The 26,921-nt window shown below is 40.8% G+C and overlaps 1 protein-coding gene across 2 annotated transcripts in view; it reads left to right on the top strand.

The window, feature by feature from the left end:
- The first annotated feature begins 4,166 nt into the window (after positions 1–4,166).
- The window catches only part of SNCA (synuclein alpha), a 63,959-nt gene continuing 41,204 nt past the window's right edge, over positions 4,167–26,921 (top strand). For both annotated transcript variants that reach the window (XM_082282573.1, XM_082282574.1), the window contains exons 1-4: positions 4,167–4,307; positions 5,891–6,036; positions 12,143–12,184; positions 19,603–19,748. In XM_082282573.1, coding sequence (XP_082138699.1) covers positions 5,916–6,036; positions 12,143–12,184; positions 19,603–19,748 — 309 coding nt within the window. In that variant the 5' untranslated portion in view covers positions 4,167–4,307; positions 5,891–5,915. The remainder of the gene's footprint in view (positions 4,308–5,890; positions 6,037–12,142; positions 12,185–19,602; positions 19,749–26,921) is intronic.

The following is a 26,921-nucleotide window of genomic DNA, read 5'->3' as shown; positions in this document are numbered from 1 at the left end:
TTGTGTCAGGGGAGGTTTAGGTTGGGTATCAGGAAAAGGTTCTTCACCCAGAGAGGGGTTTGGCACTGGAACAGGCTCTCCAGGGAAGTGGTCACAACACCAGCCTGACAGAGCTCAAGAAGCCTTTGGACAATGTTCTCAGGCACATGGTGTGACTCCTGGGGATGGTGCTGTGCAGGGCTAAGAGAAGAACTCAATGATCCTTGTGGGTCCCTTCCAACTCTGCATATTCTGTGATTCTGTGGGAAAAATCTTAAAGAACAATCAACACTGATTCTGCCAGGCACCCTTAGGTCAGCCTCATCTGACCTACTGGTTGTCTCTGAGTACAAAGATGCTGGCAGATGGCTTCTTTGGCATTCAAGATGTTGCTTTTCAGAGTAAAGCTTTGCTTAACGTTCCAGGTGCAACAGACAGTTTCTGTGCCCTTCAGCACTGAATTTCTAGCCCAGATAGGTTAATTAATTAATGAAATGTTAACATGGCTTATGAAAGATGTGATGACTCTGTAACTTCACCATTGACTGCAAGTGAAGGAGAGGTAAAGGTCTGGCAGGTTTTGCCTGTAACAGAGGTGGTATAAAGCTGTGAGACCCCTCTGTCTGGTGGTTAGACTTATGTCAAGATTAGTGTAGCTGAGCTGAAATCTACCAGATGAGAGACATACATCAACCTTCCTTAAATATATGTGTATATATGCCTGTGTGTGTATGTGTGTACATATCTCCATGTACTCAGATACAGTACATATACGTCACATATATCAATTAAAACATTTTTAATCAGTTCTATTTGTGTCTCTTGGCAATGGTTGCATGACAGTGGACATCCAATAACCCAGCCCATAATGAGCACCCAGTTATATCTATCAAAACAGTTCACAAACAGAAATCTTTTCAATGGGATTGAACTGGAAATTGCAACTGCTGCATAATAATGACTATTAATTTAAAATTAATAAACAGAATGCTTCCACTGGGAAATTAACTCTGATATGAGTTGCATCTTGATTATATGAAGGCTTTAATACATGTGCTTAACTTTCAGTTGAGTAAACATCATGGGAACACCATGCACACTCTGGAGTGTTAAATTACAACACTTATGAGCATGATAAGTATTAAGATAATGGTTTGTTAAACCCCAGGCTTACCTATAAGCAAAGATGAGGTCATCTTCATCTTTTTTTTTTTTTAATTGAGCACATTTTTGAGTTCTCAGGAAGGGGCTATGCACACAGGTAGTTACAGCATGGTCAGCAATGGTCCACAGAGGGAGCTGAGCGGAAATGCAAACACTGTGATGCAAGAGTCTAGGAAAATGATCTGAACTCCCAGTTGCCTCTAAAGCAATCCACACAGTAAACTGTTCTGTGAGAAATGCAAAGACTGGACTATGTATGCATAAAAAGTTCACAGTTTCTCACAGTTAATGTATTGATCCAAAGAAGACCATTTTCAGATTATCTGCAATCAGTAGGAGCTTTCAGTGGAGCAATCAATGTTAACTGTGAATAGACTGCTCTAAGACAGCTTCCCTTCATACTGCAGCTTTCAGGTTTTCAAAGATACCTTTCCTCTGAAGAGCATCACCTATCAGTTCTGTGGTAACACGGGGAGCCTGTGTTAGTCACTCTTTGAATAAATAGGAGAAAGCTGTCAATTTTGTATGTAGTGTTCAAGATGAATACCTTTTCAGTGTTTCCACATGAATAGTTTTACATTTGAATTTTTTAACCCAAAACCAGTACATTCTGATCAGTTTTACTCTGCAACCTTTTTCAGTTGTCCATAATTGCCCTTTTCATAGTGATAAAATAGATGTACTTAATCATTAGCAACTAAACCAGTAAGTTAGACTGCAAGGCAAAAAGGATTAAAGAAGATTTTAGTACTACTTAATTGATTTTTGCTCTAGATGCTCATGTGAAGTAAACAGTGTCATTAAATAAAGATTTGTTTTAAATGTGATCAGTGGGCGATCTGTTTGCTACTATCCTTTCTTCAGACAGAAAAGGCTTCAGGGGAGAACTTACTGTGATACTAATAGTACTGAAGAGACAACCTAAAAAAAACCCCAACCAGCTGTTGTAGACAATGAGGGTTCAATAGGAATTGCCTTGGAGATACAATGCCCATTCTCTACCACATTTAATTCTGTTTTCCACTTAAGTCCCATTCATTTTCAGAATGAAGAATTTCTTGTCTCGACATTGGTACTCTTATTTTTTTTTCTTGCTGTGCCTCTTACTGTATGATTTAGAATTTAACATCTGCCTAGTTTGAATACTACAGCTGAAATTTTAAGCTTTACTTCTGCTGTGGCAACTGATCCCTCTTGCCTTTACCTCTCTATTTCTAGCTGCATGATTTTGTTAAAGGACAAGCTGTTACTTTGTTTAACAGCAGAACATAATGCCTGCCTTTGATAAACATAAGGCAAAAAAAGACTGCTTGCAAAAGCTAGGAGCTGCAAACATCTGAGCTCTTCTTTGTAAAGTTTTCAGAAATAGAGCTATAAATGTACAAGGTTATTTATCATACTGGATTATCTGTTTTTGCTAACATAATTAAATACAATAAGTCTATCCAGATTTGTATCAGCATGATAAAAAGCAACATTTTGTGCTCATAGTCACTTTGCATACTGGAAAAACAAAAGCCTTCTTTAAATCTAGAAGATAATACTTACATAAGGAGTGCAATACTCACTTTCATTCTAATTTGGGGTCCAAGTTTACTGCTCAGGGTAGTAGAGAATGACTGACAGAAAGGTTTGCATGAGCCAATTTACATACTAAGATACATAAATTGCTGGACCAGTTAACATGTGCAAAGAATATGATTTTGATTAAATTTTATTTACTGTCTGGAACTGTACCTATTGCCCTCTCCCCAAAACAGGAAGAAAATACAAATACCACATCTAGCTGTTGCACTACTAACTATGAATGTGCTGCACAGGACAAATGAGGAGAGGTACCTTACATAATTTAATTTCTGGGCTTTTCTTGAGGGAAGAATTATGAGAAGATGATTTGTATTACAGTCTGCACATTCTTACACAAAGAGTAAAATCTGTTGCTTAATGCTTGGTTGCTTAAAACTACTAGTAGAATGGAGCAAAAGAAAGTTTACCAAAGAATACAGAAATATTAAGACTTACAAAGAAACCTGACAAGAGTAAGACTCTGCACTACATGTTCAGCATGAAAACAAAACCAAGGATGTTGTCTGTATGGGATGATGGATGAAAGATGTTCCTTGCAGCCCACAACCTTGTATCTCATCTATGCCACGTTCTGTTTCTCCTTTTGGAGTGCGATAAAACCCAAACTGTTTCTGTAAGTCTTGCAGGATTTGAATTGATGTACTGAAGCTGAAGGTCCATCTGTTCTAGTGCCTTATCTCCTACTGGTCTTGGCTTTTCATGCCTAAATTCTGCAACCAAAGTAGAGAAGTTTGATAGGTTTCCCTTTCTGGGGAGAAGGTGACTTCTCTGCATCAACTTAAGACTTGGGTGGCAGTGGCCATAGACTGTGTGGTGGACGATGCTGGCAGAGGTGTAGGGCAAGTCTGCTCTTCATTTGGGATAAAAATTCTTGTATGTGTGCGCAATAGTTAAGACTCAAAATACGCCTGCAAGAGCACCACCTCCCGCGCTTAAAATGAGCTGGGATCATGAACCTTGTGAGGTCACATTGAACTGCAGTCATTCAGGGTTGAAGATCTGGAAATAGATGAAAAAGCGATTAGATCCTGAGAGAAGATTTCCTACGGCTTTGGTGAAGTGACACAGGGGTGTGCCTCATCAACAGCTTCCTTACACTTCTAAGATGAGGCACTCCAGCCTTTGGAGGGAGTGGTGACTGTGCGGAGTCCCAGGGGGCCCAAGTCGCCTGACCTGCCTCTTACCCTCCCTTCTCTCTCGGTCTGCGTCTATGGAACAGGTGCTCCCAGTTTATCACGCCGCCCCCCTCACTGCCACGGAGGACGTGATAGGGTGGGCGCAGGGGGCCGGGCGGGGGGCGCATACTCAACAGGGAGCGTGGCAAAAGCCTCCGCTCCTCCCTCCCTCCCGCGGCGCATCCTCCCGCCCCCCGCCCTCGCCTCTCGCCGGCACTCGCCGCCTGCGGGGCTGCCGCCGGGGTGGTGCCAGCAGAACCGGCCCGCTCCCCGCCTCGGGATGTGCTGAGCAGGGGCAGCTCCCTCGGGCCGCTCCGCGCCTCGCCCGCCGCCTGCCCGCACCCCGCGCCGCCCCACGCCCGCTCGGAACGGGTCGGTCGCCGGTGGCGGAGGAGCCCGGCGGTGAGTGCGGGGCAGGGCGGGGCCGCGGGGGCCGCTCGGGGCGCGGGCTCGGGCGGGGAGCGGCTCCGCTCGGCGTCCGCGCTGCCGGGGGCTGGGCTGGGGCTGCGGAGCCGCACGGGGTGCGCCTGTGTGTGTGCATAGAATTAGAGAGCTATATATAGATAATACCTAAGATAGCTAGACTGATATTTCCTGTTGCACGTCCTCGGGTGGGCACGGGGGAGGGAGGAGAAGCCGGGCGCCGTGTCCGCCGTGTGCCGACGGCGTGTCCGCGGGAGCCGGTGGATGCCCATATGGTCGCGCCGCTCTGCTTTCCTCGGTAGGTGCCTCACTGTGTGTATGTATTTGTATGTATGTATCTGTTTGTACGTGTGTATCTACATATACACACATATATATGGGCGCGACGCGCTGCTCCCTCCCTCCCTGCCTCTGCAGGTGTCCGTGTGTTATTTGATACACACCCGTGGTCCCCAGGTGCCCCCGCACCTGGTCGCGGCGCTGCCCCGGGGACGGACCTGGGGACCCTCCCGGCGGAGGAGTCAGGGGGTCCCGCGGGCCGGGTCCTGCCTCCCCCCGGTGCTGGGTATAAGGCACCCCCCTTCGCCATCCCCAGGGCGGCAGGTACCGTGGGCAGTTTGGCTGGAGCGCAAACACTGCCTTTCTTCGCACGCTCGTCACGAGTTAGTAGAAAGCTGCGACAGCCCAGCTGCCTTCCTAGACATCCATTCCTCCTACTCCGCCTCTGGCAAAGAAGATAACAGGCAGCACTTCTGTCTGTGTGGGTGGAGGAAGAGAAAGGACTACTGATAATGGATTTGTTGAAGGGACACTGATTCTGGGTTTTAATTACTATTTTGGTGGTTTCGGTGTGGCACTGAATTGTATTGCTGCCAGAGGACTTTCTTGGTAGCTTTAGTGCAGTGCTTTTAAAATCCTGTGTTCTTGCTTTGGCTTTTTTAGTAAAATATTTTCTGAGTTGTGGTGCATGCAAGGAACCCATTCAGGAAAACTCAGTTTCCAAAAGAGTGATGTAGACTATGTGTAAAATGCTGGACTACTGGAAATGCAGCATTTTTTGTTTCCTCCAATCCTGGATTGTAATGGCAGTTTTTTTACAACAAGTAAACATTTATCATTTACAAGAGGTTTTGGTTTATGTGGTTTGGTTTTCAGGTTGGTCTGTTTGTTTAAGTTGCTGGTGTTTCTTTAAGTTGTTTTTTTTTTTTTTTTTCCTCTGGTTGGGAGGTGGAGTATCATCAGATCACAGGGCTAAATCTTGCAATCAGAGCATGAACAGAGCTGTCCTCTGGAAGAAATGATGCCTTCATAGGCAAGGAAGGTACTTGTGTCAATGAATCCATCTTCCAATCAGAACTGCATTATTGGCAACCTCTCTGTAAGATTCTGTGGAAATAGGATATCTGTTTCATATCGCTATACAATTTGGGGGTATAAATAATATAATTTTAAAGTAATTGTGTTCCCATTCAGTTAGAATATTTTTTTCCCCTTTCTGGGATAAAAAGCTGGAAAAACCTTACTGAAAGTGTGTACTGTCTTTTTTTTTTTTTTTTTTCTAGAGCTGTGTGAAGAAAGTCTTCAGCCATGGATGTGTTCATGAAAGGGCTTTCCAAGGCAAAGGAGGGAGTCGTAGCAGCAGCAGAAAAAACCAAGCAGGGTGTGGCAGAGGCAGCAGGAAAGACGAAAGAGGGAGTCCTCTATGTGGGTAGGTGGGCAGCAGAGAGCACACTGCTCATTGGTGCACCCAGACATTCACAGCTGGATCCTCATCAGACCTATTCTGCAAAAAAATATGTAATTGCTCATAGGAGACCATTGCAAAAGAAACAAGAGGAAAGTTGTGCCTTCACAAGCTCTGGTTCTTTAAAGCCAAATGTTGCTTCTTGTGTCACGGGCTGGGCATGCATTGCTGCTCAGTGGAGGAGCCACGTGGGTAACACCATCCTGAACGAGGTTGTGTCATGGGAGGTGCCTTACAGTGCAGGTTGCTGGCTGGCACTCCACACAAGAAGTTTGCCAGATCAAGGCTGAAGGGCTGGTTGGTGCAGTAAAAATAAATACAAAAAATGTAAATGCTGGAGGTGAAGATGGCTTCACAGCATTCTACAGAACATGTGGGGCTTGAATAGGATTTCAGAAGATACTTGAGAGGTTAGCTTGGGAGCTGAGTAGTAAACATGCTGACTGCTTGGTGTGTTGACAGTAACATTTTGTATGGCTAAGTGTTATCTTCTGAAATTAATTTCATGCTCTGTAGTTACTAGTGCAAATTCATGGCAGATACTTTCCATGACTTCTCAAGGAAGAGCTTCTACAGTTAGAGGTAGGGTAGGTAGACCCCAAGGTAGCAAAGCAGTAGTTAAGTGTCTTATTCTAGACCACACATGTCTTGCATAGAGCCAGGGATAAAATTCTTTTCAAATCCCAGACTGGTACATGTGTGATAGTCATCTTCATTTCGCAAGTATCGGGCTTTAGAGGACTGTCTTGCAAATGCTGTCATGAAAAATTCACAGAAAAACAATCTGCCAAGACTATATGAGTAAGTGGTTATTTATAAAAAAGTGATTATGGATCTGTTTCTCGTATTCATCAAAAAAAGCTAGTCTATAAAAGAGTGGAGGGGGAAAGGATAACCTTTTCTGTAGGTCGTTTCTGTTCTGTTGATTTTGTAGCAGGTCAGTTCTGTAATGGACGCTGTGTGTACCGAGGGAGATGTGCACACGTATCAGAAGTTAAACAGAGCTGAAAACCAGAGGCATTTCTTTTCAATGGAAGTACTGAGGTCTCTGGTATTCCAGTGCCTTTTTTGGATTCCCTCTGCTGTTGCAGGCTAGTGCCAGTCTGTAAGAAATTATTTCTGCTCCAGATAGTGTGGACTACTCATTTGGAACATACTTCCCTCCTTTTAAGTCATAGCAAAGCTCGGTGCTCTTGCCAACAGGGATGGCAGTAATTTTGAACACTAATTGTAGGATGAATCTATTTTAAAATGAGTGTTTGCTCATTTTCAAGATATTAAAATAGATGTTCTTCCACTGTATATTGTGCTTCATGTTGGAATGATTTTCCAAAGGTGGAACTTTATTTTGTTGCCTTGTTTTCTTCTGGCAGTGCTTCTGGGGTGATTGATTTCTTTGTATTAGCAACCTGCATTGTATGCTAAATTAATCTCTGTACCTGACCTGTTATTCAGACCATAATAACATTTGAACCTAGTTCTGCTCCCAAAGACAACAGATTTCCTGTTGTCTTCAGAGATGCTTTTGCTGAGGTTGAACTTTGGAGGGCAGGCTTGCTATTTTTTTCAAGAATAAATTACTGGGGTTAGGAGAGCCCTGAGCCATGGTAGGGACCTGTGCATGTGACTGTAGTAATGGTGGAGGATCCTTCTCCTACCAGATGCCTCCTTTGCAGGAGGAGAGAGTTAAGTGCACAGTTTGTCATGCAGGCAAAAGAGCCTTTGGTTGGAAGTTGTCTCCAGAAGATCTGGCAGCTCATGTCCAGTTGTGTGCTTGCCCATACTGGCAGGAGGTGTCAACAAGTTCAGGTAGGGTAAGGGAAATAAGGAGCTGGATGTTTCTCAGTCTACTTCCCAAGCACACATCAGAGGTGTCTCTTCCCATGTGCAGCATTAGCAAAGGCCGGTGTGATAATCTTTTGTTCTGCAGGCTGATAATGATTGCAGTGCAAAAGGTCTGAAGCCCCTTTATGAGGAGAGGAGCAGCACAATTCATTAGAGCTCACTTCTCACTCCATTTTTCTATCAGTTGGGTTTTCAGATTTGAGATTCACAGCCGGATTGTGCTGTGAAAGCTGCCTGACATCTTGCAAAAAGAACCTAACAACACTGGGCTGAGTGGGACCTGTTAATCATTTTCAGTTTCATAACATTCAGCCTCCCATTGCTGCTGGAGAATTAAGAAGATGCAAAGTCTTTCATCCAGATCCCCTAGGTGATGTGGTTTCCTACTGAAATCAGTGCAATTTAAGTAAATGTGGAAAACATGTGGAACCTTCTGTCCAGGCTGCTGTTAACTATTAAGTGTGAGATTATAACCTAATTCTACCTGGTAAGAGTTCTATTAACAACAGCTGCTGTTTGGGATGAAGTGTGGTCATTGTAATTCTTTTATTCTTGTTTTGGTTTTAGTATTTTTTTGGCGCAAGGAAAATTTGCCTTGACAGAGGGAGAAACTTAGAGCTCTGTGGAAGAGCAGTGTATTGGAGGATTGACGATTTTTTTTCCCTTTCCATGCTGAAATCTCTTCTTTCTTTCCTCAGTCCACTGTCCATCCTCCTTTTAAGTACCCAAGATCCCTTCAATACAGTCTACAATGTTTTTATGCTTTCAAGTGTTGGGTGTTGGTTTTTTTTATCCTTAAGTTCTTCTGCTAATGGGCTTCAGCACTGAGCAACTGAAATTGGTGGTTCTCTCAACTCATTCAAGCACAGCATCAGGACCTTTCTTGATGTCAAACAATGGCCTGGTCCTTGTTTGGAAAGGAGGACTGAGGCTCAGCAGTCCTGTGTGTGCTGTAAATTTAAAACTGCATCTTTCTGTATCCTTTACATGCTGCCACTCGCTTCCTCTCTTCACACTAACAGCTCTTGATCCCCACTCACTTTGAAACCAGGAACTGAGTAAGAAGGATGTGCTTGCACACTCTTGGTGGTGCAGTCTTCAAAATGTCTGCTGAACTTCATGTGTGCTTCCAGGGAGCTAAAACTTTTGCTCAGTTGACTCTTGAGTGCGTGTTCAGTGCTCAGGAATGGAAGTTTCCAGTCTGATCGTTTTTGGTGTGTCATAAGCTTGCAGAACAAAGGAATAGTTTATTAGCAGCAGGGTGGCTGACAGAGTTGTTTACTACTCCCTGTGCTGGCACATGGCCTTAGAGTAGAACAGGGCAGTCATGACCTATTTGGCAAAGCCATCCAAACTCCTCCACTGCACTCTTTTCATAGTGTTTCTTATTTTCCTTTGGTAGTAGAAAGGCCAGGAGAGTAGTCAAGGGACTCAAGGTCTGGCTGGTGGAGTAATGGGCTTGAGGACTTGGAAGCAAGTGTTTTCCTTGAATATTGATTGCCCCTTCCCCTAATTTGGACTTAGGTCTCCCTGCCTTTAACCAGCTGTGACTAAGCAATGTGAAAAGTCTGTTGGTTTCTCAAATAGTCCAGAAATGAATGTATTTACAAACTGCTGATACATTCTTTCATTCTGGCACAGTGACAGCAATGATAATAAATGAAGAAGAGACTCTGGTATTTTTTTATAATTGGGAAAAAAAGCAAATATGCCGTTTAGTTTTCTGCCTCCCCGCACACAGACTTGTACTATATCTAGGAAAAGTAGCATTACCATGTGCTACTATTGCTTCTAAGTGGCTTAGGTCAGAGTCATGTTCCTTGGTCTTTATAGTATCCCTACTCTGATTCCTCTGTTCCCCTTGTTGTGCAGGGTACATGAGCAAGACTATTGCTATTTTGGGAATGCCAGAATGAAAGACAGCTACTTTCTCCCAGAAACAATGAGGACAACCAACTTTCCTTCATGGCCAGCCAGAAGTTGTCCTACTGAATTCAACTGTTGTTATTTATAGGCCCGTTCTGGCAGATCCTCATGTGCTTCTGGATGCTGTTGTAGCTGTGACGGCAGAAACAGCTACTTGCATGCAAGTGTGCAGCAGTGGGGCAAGTACTATTGAGCTCTAACATATGCTGTAGGGTCTGGAACACCAGCTAGCTGGTTGTTTGCCAGTTAATGGATCTGGCTATACATACCCCTGTTCCATATGGGTCTGTGAGCTGAGCTTTTTTAAAGAAAAGCCTGTCTGTGTGAGCTGTGGCTATAGCAGTGATACATCAGAGCAAGTGATGTAAGAATTGACTTGCAATAGGTCCCTCTGGAGATGTGTGCATTGTACGGGTCCTCAGGGACTTCTGTCATACCATCCATCTCTTCCTGGCTTTAGGGAACTGAGTACTTGCTCATTCAGGGTTTTCCATGTCTTTAGTGGCTTGCCTTGCAAACAGTCAGTTCAACAACATGAATGAGAGACTGGCCAGGTCTAACAATGCATTTAAAAGCATGTGCTGAATATTAAGTATTCCAATAGACACACTGTAAGCCTGCAGTGGTGTTCAGTTGCTAGAAGTCAGTAGAATCATCATCTGCTTGAATTCCAGCATGTGCTTTGCTTCTTCAGGTCTCATGGTGGTACAAAATTGAGAACCAAAGTCCTAAAACAAGTCCTTAGAGGTGAACACTTTGCATATAATGAAACTTCTGATTGTTCAATGGTAAATATTTTTCAGTGAGAGAAAGCAAGCTTTTTCTAAAGAGAAAATTGGAATGAAGGGAAAAAGACTTCTTGGCTGTTTAACTTCATAATTAGCTAACGGAATATTTCATTTTACTTGATGCAATATTTTTTTTACTTGTGTTTATCATGGATTCTTATTCTACTCTTGCTCATGGGTAACAGAGCCTTTTCAATCGTGTAATCAATCTAATAGTGCCAGAACTACATGGCTAAAGTTCCATAAATTTGCAATAGTAGCAAATAGGACATATTGATGAATGAGCTTATATTGGATTTCTGTGTTTAATTGTATTATTGTAAAGAATTTTGGACAAAAGGTTGCCTCTTTTCTAATATTTTTCTGCTCATGCATTTTATTCTGTTATGTTAAAAGGGTAAAGTCAGAAGTATAAATTATAATGTCTCAAATACTGAATGACAGCAAAAAAATTGCATTACAAATAAGGTTATTTCTGTGTTAGTAAGAAAAATAAAATGTCATCCTATCTCTGGCAGACTAGGTAAGATGATTAACTAGGAGCCATAAACTCTGTTAATTGCACACTGTTAATCATCATAGGTCACAGATGGATACTAATCCCTGAAATGTAGCCAAATTATGGAACCTGACAAGGGCAAGAAGAGGGCCGGTCGGGAAAAAAGACACCAAATTATGTTTTAAACAGCAGTAGGTGCTAATTTGTTTCTCTTCCTCTTAAAGACGCAGGAAATTGTTCCTTTTCATGCAGCATGTTAAAAAGTCAAGGTTTTTTTGCATGTGTGTTGCAGAAGTCAATTTGGTCTTAAGCGTGGCAGGGTTACATTGCTTACACAACTTGTCTTGTGTTATGGCTCAGTCTAGCACGAGTTCGAGGTTGCTGCCTGCAAATCAGGTGTGAGCTGTGACATGTGCTTGTGACAACAAGGACACTGGATGTAGCAGACCTTGGGTGGGACCAATCTCCTGCTTGAAGTTTCTGTTCTGGATTAGTTGATGTCTAAATCTGGCTAGCACTATCAGCTCCCTGTGAATTTAACCTCTAGGCCTTTCTGTAGTTCAGTAGTGGTTGTCAACCCCTGCAAACTGAGATTGGGCAAAGGTGAAACTGTAAGGATCTTCTGGAAACTGTGGCTCAGAGCTTCTCCAAATGCATGCATGACCCTCCTTAGGATGTTAGCATGGTTTCTGTGCAGTCATCTCTGTGAGTTTGCCAGGTGGGAAGCTTAATGCAGCTGTTAAGAAAATGGCAAGGAAGGCAGTATGTACTGCAGAAGTGTTTCCACTATTATTCACCTTTCCACAGTCAGTACCCATCCATGCAGGTGTTCTTTACTGATGGCTTTGCCTCTTCTCTTAGACAGAATTTCTTTTTGATTTCTTTTAATAACCTTGGAAAATATTGTGTGCAACTGTATGTAATCTACATATTAATCCCCCTTTATCATCTATCTAGTCTTTACCAGTACTTAAGAATATGCATTCTCAACCTAATATTTTTCTTTCTTTAGGTTCCAGGACCAAGGAAGGAGTAGTTCATGGTGTCACAACAGGTAAGATAATTATCTCTTGATTTCAACTTCTTTCCTACATCTGATTAACCAGCCATTTAGCTCTCAAAAATTCTAGGTTTTTGAGAGCACTGCAATTTGTGAAAGTGAGAAATACATAGGAAAATTGAGAGATCTGGTTGGGTGGGAAGATTGAAGGGAAATGGCTTACAGGAAAGAAACAAATTTCAGAGTTTTGATTTGAATTTGTCACAGTTGTGTGTTTTGAAATGTTTTTTTTAAAACTGACTAATCTCTCAGTAGCAAGAGCACTTTGAAACTTGGAATTTAATGCCATGCATGTATATTCACAATAGCATTTCTACACCAAAAAAGAGTAGATTTGCATTTTAAATTGATTTGCAGGGATCATTTTAGGTATGAACTGTAACCAATAACCAAAAATTTGTTTTAAGGGGCAAAAAGAATGGAAGTCTTTGATTTATACAGAGTGCAGAAAAGCCTTAACTGACCATAGGGCATTGAATAAAATGTGTAATTTTCTGCTATAGAATGTGGGAGTTCTGGTGATGTAAAGGGAATGCATGGTCAAGAAATGTAAGTTGCTTTTCCCCTGACAAATTAGAAAACAAATAAGTAGCAGAAAAGGATTTTTTTCCTTAGTGTACAGCTGGTGTATCATTCAGCTGTTCTCACATAAGCCAAAGCAAAGGATAAACAATGGTAGGTAAACAAATGTCACTACTTAATACACAACCCACATAAGTGATTGAAAAGTCAGTCAAGAGCATTTCTAGTAACAAAACAGAACAGAGTATCTAGGATGGTCTTTCAGAGTTTGGCCTCAGGCTGAGCATGCATGCTGTTATGAGATACCAAATCTCAGCTTGTTAAACCTCAATTAAGAGAAATATTCAGAGGGATCATTTCTATGACCAGCAGAGGATTGCAGTAGAATGAGATTTGGGGCACATATATCCAATATCAGAGATGTGGGAGCAGCAACTGACAGCAGTAGGAAGCAAGTTAATAGAGGTGGTGTTCACCAAGCTGGGATGTGATAGAGTCAAAGTCAAGGGCATTTGCGTGTGTATGAAACATGCTGAAGCACTGGGCTTCTGGTGGGCTGACTCAGTGGGGGACTTCTCTCCCTCATCCTGAAAGAAACTGCTGGTCTCAAATGCTGTACCTCTCTTTATGTGGTGGCAATATGTTTAGTGAGGCAGGAAATTTTCAATAGGTGAATAGAATTTTTAACAGGTTTGAAAAGATTTTGAATTTTGTTCTGGAAGGTACAAAACAGACTATAAAGCTAAACATAAGGGGAACACCTCTGTTACATGCTGTGCCTATGAATAGAAAATGTGACAAAGTTACTGTTAGGCAAAACAGTAGCTGCTCCTCACACACTTTAGGAAACAAGTGACACAAAGCAAAATGCCCAAAGCTTGGGAATAATGGGTTCTGTGCCACAGTTTGCTTCCTTCTGGCCTTTCAGGCTGCTTGGGATTAGTTTGGCTGTTGAATGAAAATGGAAAATGAACAGGGGGTGAACAGGTTGAAATGTGGCTGTGAGAAGAGAAGACTTCAGGCAAAACCTAGAGAGCATGGCTTCCAAAATGAAACAGCATGGACTTGCTAGTGTAAGAATAGAGGAACTGCTTGGACACGTTTTAAGAAAAAAAAATAATAACAAGTCTATTAATAGCTGTTCTGGCAAGTAGAGAAAGTAGATAAAAACAGATTTGGGTTCACTGTAGTGATTCTGAGGTGTAATATGAAGACACTCAGAGATGGTAGTGAAGTTGCTGTAGAAATCAAATCCATTTAAATCAGTGCTGTTACAGTTAATGTGATAAAAATGCCTTTTAAGTCGCTTGTAAAGACCTACTTGTCTCTTTTCATATGACTGGGGTTGTGGTGGTCTTATGATACTAACTCCCCTGTTCATCATGTGAAACCTGAGGTGAAGTAAACACTTTATGTAAACAAAAATGGCTCAAGGGGTTGGAGACAATCAAATGCAAAATAGAATTACAGATCAAAATGAGTATGTGCACAGTTGTGCAGTCAGTCTTTTCTTGCTGTCTGAGTTCCAAAATCTTGATTGTTTTGCTATTTTTGAGTAAGCTGTGGGTTAACCCTCTATGCTGGTGAAATGCCTGTGAAATGACATGCCTTAAAGAGTTAAAAAACCTAAATGCATTCTTCAGTCAGTTAATTTCCAAACCCAAAATTAGGTGTTTCTTGCTTTAAATGTGACCTGATTGTACCAGGTTTAGTGACATCAAGATACTGTGAAATGAGGATTCCAGGCTGTGGTTCACAGGAATATGGTGAGTGTGTTATTTGTCAGGTCACCTTTTCTCAGAAGTTCTGATGATAAAGCAGCTTTGCTTATTGGTTTTATGGGATGTTTGCTTGTGTTTAGACTTGCCTTCGTAATTAATATGTCTCCTGGCCTTTGACTGTAAATGCATAATTCACCCATTTTATCTCCCAAAAATGAACTGTATCATAGATGATCCATTTACAGTCCATCTCCTGATATTCTAAATAAAGCAAGTATTTACTTTATTTTAAATATTTACTATTTACAAATATTTACTGCTTGTAAATAAATCAGAACCAAAAAGCTCTTAGTCCCTCAACCATGTGTCTGTGTCCTAAAATTGACTGAAGACACAATATTGAAAGTTATAAACCAATAGTGAAGTGTTTTTCTTAATTCTTTTATCTGATCATTCCTATTCTTCTTAACGTTCTTATTCATTGGTGTCCTGCTCTTTAACTCCCTCAGGTATCTTACAGAAAATTGCATAAATTAAAGAACTACCAATATATTTGTGGCATCTTTGTAAGTGAACTCTTCAAGTACTTAAGAGAAACTTACTGTTTGAAACACGTACTCAAAAGTATATTTGGTACAGTAAGAGTAATTTCATTAATTCAGAGAAGTTCTGTGGTTTGAATCTACTTTTACTGTCCAAGGTTGAAAGCAACTAGTAGTTGTTTTGAATTGCTCCAGAGGTTTTACATTGATACCATATGCTACCCAGTTGTCTGTAATAAGTAGGGAAAAGTCAACTTCAATGCTAATACTTTTTGCCCAGTGCTATAGTCAGTATTAGAACTTAAAGTTAGCCTTGGTGTGTTCATTGTACACTGTCCCAGGGTCGTTTAATGGAAGGGATAGTCTCTGCATAGATAGAAGTAGTAATCAGGCCATAACACAGCAAAGCTCTGCAGAAGCTGCTTTACTGTGGTTCTCAACACTGTGATGCAAATTTATCAATTTTACAAAGACTTCATGGCTTAAGATCATTAAGCAACCTGGTATTCAGATGAATTTAATTATTTGGAATCACCCCCTTGCATTCCGAATTGATTTTTTTGTGTGCCCTTAATGCTTTCGCCATTGCTACTTAGTGTAAGAAATAAAATATGTGAGACTGGAAACCTACTTTGATTTTTCTTCTCCTGTCACTGGGGTTTCAGAGCTGGAGCGTCACCAGGCTGGAGCTCATTATCAGAGTCACTCTGGTAATGATGTTTAGTTATTCCTTAGAGACAGGAAAGATGGCTTTCTCCTTACTATGATTGCTTTTGCCAATCTGTGCTATTTATATAGTTTGCTGAATTTATCTTCATGGCTCTGATTTCTGAAGCAGTGTGTGAGAGATCTTCCATGGTAACTCCTGTGTCAGCTTTCTTATGCTATGTCTGCGCAGGTTTTGGCTGGGATGGAGTTAATTTTCTTCATAGTTCCTGGTATGGGGCTGTTTGGGATTTGTGCTGGAACCAGAGTTGATAACATAGAGATGCTCATTGCTGAGCAGGTCTTAGGCATCAAGGCATTTCCTGCTTCTCACTTCACCCCACCAGTGCGGAGGCTGAGGGTTCACAAGGAATTGGGGGAAGACACAGCCAGGACAGCTGACCACAGCTGACCAGAGGGATATTCCACACTGTATGGCATCCTACTGAGCAGTGAAACTATGGGGAAGGTTGGTGGGGGTCATCTGCTTGGGGATTGGCTGGGCATCAGTTTGTTGGTGGTGAGCAATTGTTTTAATTTGCATCGCCTGTGGGATTTATATCTTTCTCTCTGTTATTTTCTTATTATGATTTGTTATTACTATTTTATTTCAATTTAACTGTACTTAGCCCATGAGTTGTCTTACTTCTACCTTTCCAATTCTCTTCCTCCCCATTCTGCTGGGGGAGGAAGTGAGTGGGCAGCTGTGTGGTGCTTAGTTGCCAGCTGGGGCTAAACCATGGCTGTCTGAAATAGAAGCAATATTAAATATACTGCTTTTGTTGCTACTTTTATCAGTATCTTACTGTTGTGCCAGTAACACTGTTAGCAGCCTGATTCTTTCCTTTTTCATTTGAGTTCGTATGTACTAAGCCTCTCCTAGGATAATGTGTTTCTGGGAGGAAAAAATGCACTTCAGACAGCGCCTTCCCAAAATACTGTTAGTAGTGAGAACAGCAGCCACCGGATAGTTGCTCTTGGACAGTGGTTGTATTTGCCATGACAACATAGTATAAGAAATGTGGGTCTAATAATGGCATTGAGAATCAGGTGGATTATACTGCAGCATTCACAGTGTACTCAGTTCCACTCTGTTTTGTGATATTTTGCTTTTGAGGTGCAGTTGCTTTAAGAGCTGAGATAATGAAACTAATTGTGACTATGACAATCAACACAGTACAACCATGCTTTATCATTTTATCAGAAAGGATGAGTCTGCTGAAGGCCAGCTGAGCTCTTGTCAGCATCAAGCCTGCTGAGTTTGTTCTTTACGTTTTCTGCCATTCAACATTGTTTGGAAGGGGGAGTTTTCAAAACAATGTGTGTCACTTCCATACAGAAGAAATTAACAGAACAAAAGGACCCTGAATTATAGAATCATAGAATGGTTTGGGTTGGAAGAGGCCTTAAAGATTATCTGGTTCTAACCCCCTTACATGGGCAGGAATGCCTTTTGCTAGACCAGGTTGCTCATGGCCCCCTGGCCTTGAGCACTTCCAGGAATGGGGCAGCCACAGCTTCTCTGGGCAAACCTGTTCCAGTGCTTCACCACCCTCACAGAAAATAATTTCTTCCAAATCTAAACCTGCACTCTTTCAGTTTGAAGCCATTCACTCCTGTCCTGTAACAACACGACCCGGTAAAAGTCCCTTTCCACCTTTCTTGTGGGCTCCTTTTAGGTACTGGAAGGTCACAAGTAGGTCTTCCTGGAGCCTTCTCTTCAGGCTGAACAACCCCAGCTCTCTGAATGCCTTCATAGGAGGGGTGCTCCATCCCTCTGGTCATCTTGATAATGTCCCCTGGACTTGCTCCATCAGGTCCATGTCCTTCCTGTGCTGGGACCCCAGGCTGGCTGCAGCACGGCCGGTGGGGTCTCACCAGAGCGGAGCAGAGGGGCAGAATCCCCTCCCTTGACTTGCTGGTTATGCTGCTTTGGATGCAGCCCAGGAGCTCTCCAAGAAAATGAATGAGACAGAGGAAAAGAAAAAGTACTGAGATGTACCCAAAGCATATCTCCTCTTCTTTTTAACTTTTTAAAAAATTTAAATACTTCTTGGAAAATATGATTTTTGAATCTACTTTTACAACATGCTACTTTATTTTTTAGAGTTCTTTTTGCCATTTGGAATAACATGAATGAGTTTGTTTCATAATGTTACTCAGTTTCTTTCTGAAATACTCCAAGCACAATTGGGTCTCACCATGCTTTGCAAGATAAAGTGTGTTATTAGGACACACATCTTAAGATACATGTTTGCATGAACTAGTGAAAAGCTTCCTATATAAATTTTATCCATAGAATTCAAGGCTTTTTGTGGTCTGTAGCTGGTAATAATCAAATGGGGCATCTTAAGAGATATCTTTTTGCACTTACTAGCATTAAGTGAGACCTTCCCTGAGGGCAACATTTGCTTTTCAGCAAAACCCACTCTTGATTTTTTTTTATTTCCTTGGAAAAAGCATGGCAATAGAGCAGTGGATGTATACAATAAATTTCTCGTGAACTTTTAGATTATTAGTATGTATAGTGTGGGAGATATTTGAAGCAGATTTCTTCTGTTTCTAATTTCCTACAATGTGTAGGAAATTGTTGTTCTGCTCTATAATGAAAGCTCCTGGTCATAATAGAGATAATACTCAATTGGTTGCTAACTTTTCCCTTTAACTTAGCTAGAATGAGCATTAAATTATCTGCCTCCATTTTCGGTCAGCAGATATTTATAATTTGGGTCTTTAATTAAAATTGCATATTAGGGATGTTGTTTAGCTTTCTAGCTTTTTCCTAATTCTTGCCATTTAGTATCAATCATGGTAATGTATGCTGTCTGCCCTGTGATATGGACAACTGATACTCTTTATGTAAGGAATTAAAGAAATGTAATTTATCCACAGAAAGTCTAATTTTCATATGTGCTTCCCAAAAAAAGACACAGAAATGGTGGCCTAACTTTCAAATGGAATCCATCCCATGGTCATAAAGGGTACAGATAAAGCCATGAATGCGTTTTATGGATCAAATGGGATTTAGCCTGGAGGAAAGTATAGGATTAGTTAGAATTGAAAAAATATATGATGGATGTTTTTGAAGACCATTCCCTTGTTTAGAGGAATACATAGGGATTGTTTTGCTGAAAATCTGGCTATGTAACTTGAAGGCATGAAGTCATTCCATCCCTTTTCTTCGAGCAGCGTCACTGTAGTTCAGGCTGCTGTCAGAAAGAGCCCTTGGGGATGAATGAGCAGAAAAAACCCAGTGATACTCTGAAAGGTAGAATGGCAACTGCTGATGTATATGTAGGCTAAATGAGTTGTTGTTTCCCTCGGGCTTGGAAGTTAGCTATTAATCCAGTTTGCTTTGGCAATCAGTCTTTTTATAAATTAGTATATTATGTATCAGCACTGGGGCAAAAATCTCAAGGGAGTCAGATAAAAGGTTGTATTTGAAATTCTCTGGTTGAGCATTGATAGATCTGCTTTTTAATGAAATATACCTTAAAAATAAAAAGAATAATCAATGTTTTTTTGAGTCTAATGTAAAAAAATCTTGTCTTCTGTGCCCTGTATCATGCAGCAAGTGTTTGGTGGACTAATTGGAATGTGTTTCCAAACTAGGATATATTATACAGTGAGTTGGACATAATAAGAGCACCTAAATAATGATTTTTCTTCCCTAAAGTGCAGTTAGACATGAATGAAAATGTCAGATGTCTTTCACATGAAAGAAATTGAGCCCCAGCTAAGGTTTATTTTTACCTCTACTGCTCCAGCGTTACCAGATGGATAGTTTAATTTCTTAAGATCCACTTGGGGTACAGAAAATGTAATGGCTTTTCATGATGTTGGGCTGTCAGTGATAGATTCTCTGAAAAAGTTACAGCTCCCAGAGGCATAAGGTGTTTTTCCATCTTATGTTTCTCCTCAGTGGCTGAGAAGACCAAAGAGCAAGTGTCTAATGTTGGGGGAGCTGTGGTGACGGGAGTGACAGCGGTGGCGCAGAAAACAGTGGAAGGAGCAGGGAACATCGCTGCAGCCACTGGCTTGGTGAAGAAGGATCAGTTGGCGAAACAGGTTTGTTTATTTATAGTCTTTTCCAGGTGAAGAAGTGAGCAAAGAAGGCCTCGTGAAGAGGCAGATGGAGTGTTTTCTGTCTGTCAGCGGTATGAATGCCGGATGATTTGTGTTATGCCAAACAAATGAACAACAAAGAACATGTCTGCTGTTTATAGCTTGTATTTTCAGTGGCTTTCAGGATTTGGGAACTTGAGTAGGATTAGGCACGGAACTTTATTATTCTGAAATGTCTTAGTCATGGATCATGGTTTAAAGTGTGATCTAGTGGTGATTCTGAACTCAGCAGCCTCTAGCGGAGGCCAACTGCTGTAGGATAGCTGTGTATCTGTGTGGAAAGACAACTGTTTTTCCCAGTAACTTCAAATTTAAAAGCAACCTGTTAGTGCTGAAAGGTCAAACAGCAAATCTCAGGTTTCCTTTGTATCCTTTGTGGTTGTAGAGAGAAGGGTTTGTGTACCAATCCACTGACTGGTTAGACACGCTGCATCTAAAGTAAATGTCTAGCTGGAGAGTCACTGTCTTCCTTAATAGACTGACTGTCTCAAAAATGCCTCCAAATATTCTCGACTATCCAGATTAAATTTGCTCTAGCTTATCCTATAGAACACTGTAGGTATTTTTATTCCAGCCCCAAGGTGAGTATAAGTATTTGCGCAATATGAAGTGTTACCTCATTTTTGTTGCTGATATACTGTAGTTTTGTTCTTCCACTGACACTAGGTGAAAAGTGACCCCAGTTGTCAGGAATGATGCTTTCCAAAATGTGTGTAGTGTTTTTTGGAGACAAAAATAACCCAGAAGAGACAAATACCTCCTTTTGTGCTGTTTCCTATATGAACATTTAAGAGTTAGACAAAAATAAGATTAGGAAGAGTATTTAGTATTTACACAAAAATACAGCTGTCATGGAATTTAGCATGAAGTTCTATTGTATATCTTGTTTCCAGTTAGTGTACAGAGGAGCTGTAAAAATTGAATCCTTAAAAACTTGGGGTTTTTATCCTTATTGAAGTGTACTCTGTCTCTGTCTGACAAATCCTATTGGTGCTTTACGATGTGGAGCAAAAAGGGATGTTACGTTGTGGTAGGTATTCATGTCACTGTGGTGTATTGTCTTGGAAAACATCTCACAAACAGGTTTTATTCTATTTCAAATCAATATTCCTGGGGGATTTTTTAGTCCTCTTTTATTCAGCTATAAGTAAAATGTTGCTTTTGATGTGGTCATGGACCTTTGTGAAAGCTGTGTGGGAAGATCTGCAAAGTGGAGAATCTAATGAACAGCCAGGGGATACATGAGTATGGCATGGTCACAGTAGTCTCTGCCATTCGTTCCTGCTAAAGCTCTTGCGTAGTTTTATGATGAGAATATTCTTTTCTGTTCACAGCTCTTGAAACTCAGTGTAATCAGGATCATTATTGCTTTAATTCACAATTACCCCCTTTAGTATTGACCATAACTAATGCCTTTTTATCCCTCTCTGTAGAGAGAGATCCCTGTAATTATAAAGTATAAAACAAATGTCTGCTGACTTTCATTTAAATCTGTTCTCTGTATTGTAAAGCTTATATTTAAGTCTTGATGGCTGTAACAGAATAAAATTACATCTGTGAAATGAAAGAACATCCATAATGTGCATGCATATTGTTCCTATAAATAGCAACATTATTCTGACCTGGTGCTTTGTTCTTTAGATATGTAAAATCATTCATTCGAGTCTTGATACCGATATTTTTAGACTGAGAGTCTCAGTCACCTATGCAGTATGGCCATGTAGCTGAGGAGTATCTGTGGCTCCTCCTGGTCTGCCTTGCCTCTGTCTTTTACTGGTTTTGCAAGGGATGAGTAGCCATTTTGAAAATGTTAATACCAAAATTGAGTCACATAAAGTTATTTTAAAACCTAGTGGGTTTGCATTCCTTTGCAGCTCCAAGGCCCATGAGATAGATTTTTGCTTGGATTTTCCTGGTTAACTGACAGCTGGGTAGGGCAGGTGTGGGCATCCAGAATAGCAGTGGGACACAAGTCCCTTGAAGGAAACAGGGTGAGTTTTTCTGAAATAACAGAAGATGCCAACCAGGCATCCAATCAAAGTATCAGTGTAACTTTTTTTTCTCTGTCAGGTTATGTCTTAAGGCAGCTTGCCTCTGTGAAAGCCTACAGTCTTGCATGGTGACTGGCATTTTTCTTGTGCCGTGATGGAAGTTTGGTTTTGACTTTCAATAATTAAAAACACTCATAAATTTTTTTTTTTTTAACCTGTGGCTACAACAATAATTATGCGAAGGAAATATGAAGCAAATACTTGGTAAAATTCTTTCTTGAGAAACTTGTCCAAGCTGGCCTAGTGCAGCCTTAAAAGCTGGTGTGCTTTGGAGCATGAAGCACAAGCTTAAGCATCCAAGTGAGGCCAGGCTGGAGGGCTGCTGTGACACCACGCTGTCACCCACCTGCCCTGCAGCTGGTGTAAGCAGGCAGTGTGGAGTGACAGCTGAGACAGTGAGAGACAGGGATGACTTGAGAGTGCCCATCTGGGGCTGCCTGGGGGATTGCTGCTTTGGCAGAAACCCACTGCTAGAAACAGCCAGGGTAGTGGTGGTTAGTAGGCTCAAATTAATTATAAAAGGGCTAATATATTGCAAGCAGTATTTTACTGAGTGACAAAACATCTATTGTGTGCCTGTGCATGTTTTGTTTCTGTGTACAGTGTGTCTTCTAAATGAGTTTTAAAAAAGTGAAAATTATTGCTAGTTGCATTTAATGGAGATTTGTAAGTCAGCCTGAATGTATGCATACAAATGGGGGGGGGGGGGAGGGGAGGGTACCAGCAAATAAGCATCTGGTGTATAGCATTACATGAAAACAAAATATGGATTGCAAAGTCTGTTGTTTTCAGATAGGTAATTAACTAATTGAATTAAGTTCTTAATGTCACTGAATCCATGTCATTTGGTTCCCTGGCATCTCAAGAATAGATGTAGCCAACTTCTATGATTTCTATGCTGAATAATTTTACTGTTCTAGCACGAAAATTCCCAGTCAAGCTGAAACCTCAAGGTTCTTTGAGTACTGTATGATGATACAGTGCTATGGATTTCATGTACTGTAGATTTTACTAAAGTAAATAGAAGAACAGGTCTTGTCCTTAAGATTTTTGGGATCCATATGATCTGTATGGATCATTTTTGGTATCTCCATGTGCTAATTTTTTTTTCTAGTGTCTCTTAATTTAACATTTTTGCAGTAAATAGCACTGAAAACACAAGATTGCAGTAGCAGGTAGCAAGTAGGTAGACAATATGCTTCCAGAGCAGGTAATTGAACTCATTGGTTTAATTACAAAGCTTTCACAGAAAGTCTTTAGGTGTCAAGACCAACAATTTAGGCATTAGGCATTTTCTTTTAGAGAAAATATTAAGAGCCCTTGCTAATTGCATTTAATGTGAAAATTAATACAGAATATTAAAAGTGATGGCAAGTTTGCTCTATCTGCCCCTCCCCACCGCCCTGTGTTTTCTGTTGTTCCTTAGAGTTCAAACAGTGCCCCAGCATAAACGTTCAGTGCAGTGGAACCCACAGGTGTCGAGTATTCCACGTCTTACTTTTTTTCCTTTCTAGAACAGCTCATCTTGTGAACCACCAAAATTTTCCACAGACATTATACTTTGTTTAGAGCCAGGGTGAATGAATCTACTTTGGGGAATCACCATAATCAAATATACAAATATGTAGGAGCCTTTTTGATCCTTTTTACAGGGAATCTCCATGAGACATGGCACATTGCTGAGACTAAAGACATGATGAAACACCTTTTAATTTTGGTGAGAGCAACTCAGTTTTGATTAAGACACCAAGCATCACAGTGTACTCCAGTCAGCTGTTAGTTGTTCATTTGGGAAATCTTACCAGTAGAAGGAATGCAAACCCTGTGAGTCTCTGAAAATTTGTCTTTCAGTGGCAGAATGAAGGATACCTTTCTTCTTTATTAAACACCAATTTTTTAAAATGTAAGTTACACTTTTTCTGTAAAGATTTCTGATTTGTCTCATTGCAAATTGAGATTTTGGGGTGTTCCCAAAAAAGTTTTGATTACCACCAGTAGTTCAAGAAACCAAAAAAGCTGAATGAGAAATCTCGAGGTTTTGCACTTTACACTTTGATTACAGAAACAGATCAGTTTAGAAACTCTTCTGCAGAAATCTTATGCAGAAATAACTTAGGGATGACATTTGACTTCTACTTAAGTTATCTTGGGTATCAGTTCCCGAAGTTTGAATACCAACATTAAAGTCCCCAAGACTGCTTTGGTGCTCTCCTTGCTACCTGCATACAATAAAAATACCTAGCTTGGTAGTTGAGAAGCTCCAACAGGCATTTTCTTGTTTTATCTCTTTTTATTTTTTTGAGACCTACTCAGTGTATTTTCTTTGCTTGCCATAATACTGACATGCCACAGGGAAAATTCCTGAAGCTTTAAAAATTAATGGTTTTTGTAAATAAGATTCTAAAAATGGGTCTAATCATTGCGGGATTTGGTTGTAGGTGGAACCATGTATTTTGCTAGAATATGGAGGTCTCCTGGTTCTCTGATCATCTTTATTTCAGTATACTGTACAGGATGCTTGACTTGTTGAAGGATCATTATTCCCTATGCTTCCAGTCTATAGGTTAGTCAATTAATTTCGAAAAGCTTGGCTAAAAACACTAAGGAAAAGCTGTGGAGCAGAGATGCCTGATTTCCTTATTCAGAAAGGGAAATAGAGAGGTTTTTTACTTTTTCATTACTTTTTTTGCTATTGGCATTAGTCCCAAAAGGCTAATAGACCCCAAGGAAAAGCAGGATGGTAAGTGCAAGTTGCATGAGACTTAAACTGTTGTTCTTCAGTTGGAATAAACAGGTTTATTGATCTCCCAGAGCATTTAGTATGAGCAAAATATCAAGCCTTGATTTAAGCAAGGAAACTTCAGTAAGATTTTGGTGTGCCAAATGCAGAAATGGCCTCCACCCAATTAACTTCTGGAGTTGATGCTTTTCTGTAGATACTGTAAAGCAAGCAGGCTGTAGGGGCACAGCAGCATCTAACTGCCCTCCTCAACTACTTCTTACCCTTTCTGGCTCCAATAAAATGTCACAGGAGAGAATGGATACGTTTGATTAAATATATCCAGTGATCTAGGTCCATAGTGGGCCTGCCATGCAGTCGTAGGTCTAACCCTTTTTACCTGATGCAACCAGTGCCAGTTTGTCTTGTGCAATGCAGAGATGGGATTTCTAGTTGTTCAGGGTGGGCCTTACCATTGTTTTGATGTGACACTCCTGGCTGGTGTGTTGCAGCAATTACAGCAGCAGTTTGGAAGCAAAAAATGATTTGGGTTGGAAGGGACCTTTAAGATCATCTAGTTCCAAACCCCCTGCCACAAGCAGGGACACCTTCCAGTAGATCAGGTTGCTCAAAGCCCCATCAGCCTGGCCTGCAAGCTTGCATAGCATGGTTTCTGGTGGGATAACTAGCACATAGTTGGTCTTTCTCAAGGAAACCAACAGGGTTTAGGTGATTTATAGGAGAAGGCTTGCTCAGATAGTCACAGCTGAACATCAGTCAGACAACACTTGCTTTCAAATTTCTATTTGAATCATAATGTGCAGAGCACATAGTCTGAGGCAGGTTTTTCTTTTTCCCTTATTGCTTTATTCTTGATCTATGCATAATGTATGTGAGTGACTGCTGCAAAACAAAAAGGATATTTAGCAGCTGTTAGCGATGTTTCCTTTTTTAATGTCTGTAGATTGATTGAGAGTGGAAGAATGATGGATAGATTTCCCATTAGGGGATCCACATTGCTCAGGAGCTGATTCACAGAAGAGCCTTTTAAGAGAAAGCCTTTATTAGCTGTTTCTTTAAATTCTTGGAGGAAGTGGAACTGTCAGTGAGCTGACATATCTCTTTGACTGTAGTGTAGCTGGACTGATTTATTTTGGTAGAGCTTTTCTTACTGATCTCAGAATTAATGATGTGTTGTACTAAAATATCTGTAACAAATTCATTCTATAAAGCTAATCTATATTCTAGAAACAGCAAACTCTGGTTTGTTATGGACCATAAGGCACCCGCTGGTAGGTGATATTAAAGTTTTGAATCTGCTTTATGTACACAGTCCAATCTCCTCCTCATGACAGCACATGTATTTTTGATGGGAAAGCTCGTGAATCATCTAGGTTGTACAGAGGTATGAATGTCGGTAGATCTGTGAAATTGTGTTAGAATCCAGTATGAATTCTGAGTGTTGGAATGCAAGTGGCTTTGATTTAGTGGTTTGAATTTATTTTGGAAGTACATTACAGTTGCAGTTGAGGCCGCTTAATGCAGTTTCATTAATGCAGTTCTGTTTTCTCTTGGTGTTTCCACATGGGCAAGCCTCCCATATGTAGCTTAGTATGCGTTGATACTGCATAGTGGCATAGTAAAGAACAGCATGGAGTGTATGAACCAGACTCCAATGTTTATAGGAAATTTTATTTGATGAAATATGCTAATGATGCTCACAAAAAATATGCTGATTAACAGGAGGGGTAAAGAGATCGTAAAGCCAGCTAGGAAATACAATGGTTTTCTTCTACCTTTCTTTTGCAAGAGTTTTTACCTGTCACTTCCTTCTAAGCAGGTATGTGCACATTCTGGTAGGACTTCTGAGTAGAGTAATTTTATGTCACTTTGAACACCACTGTTTGAAATATTTAAAATTAGGCTAGGCAAGATAGAAATGAATATGCATAGAAAATAACAATACTTGGGGGAAAAAAACAGGCAGTGGAAGATGGGTGACTGTAGATAGAAGTGCCAGAGTTTGTGTTTGTTGAAGAGTATGCTGAAGTGCTGGTAGAACTTTGAATGGCAACTTATGCTTGACCTCCCTGGTTGGCAGAGAAAATACTTTTCCTACTATGGGGCATGTTGCCAGTATCTTTTCTCAGAGAGCAAAACAGCAGTATTTGAAGGAAGACCATGTTCTTTCTGTCAAAGCATTTCAGTGCATTGATAGCTGTGATTTAAGCAGAACTTGAGCAAAGAAAACTTGTAAGCTGTTATCACAATATCCTGGAGGTTATTGCTCCTCATTAATTCAGGAGCAAATGTCAGTTTAATGTAAAGGTCTTGCAAGTTTTCCTG

Source organism: Coloeus monedula (assembly GCF_965178545.1).
Source record: "Coloeus monedula genome assembly, chromosome: 5".
NCBI lineage: Eukaryota > Metazoa > Chordata > Aves > Passeriformes > Corvidae > Coloeus > Coloeus monedula.
The sequence above is the reverse complement of the archived record's forward strand: the minus strand, read 5'-3'. Positions and strand labels throughout refer to the sequence as shown.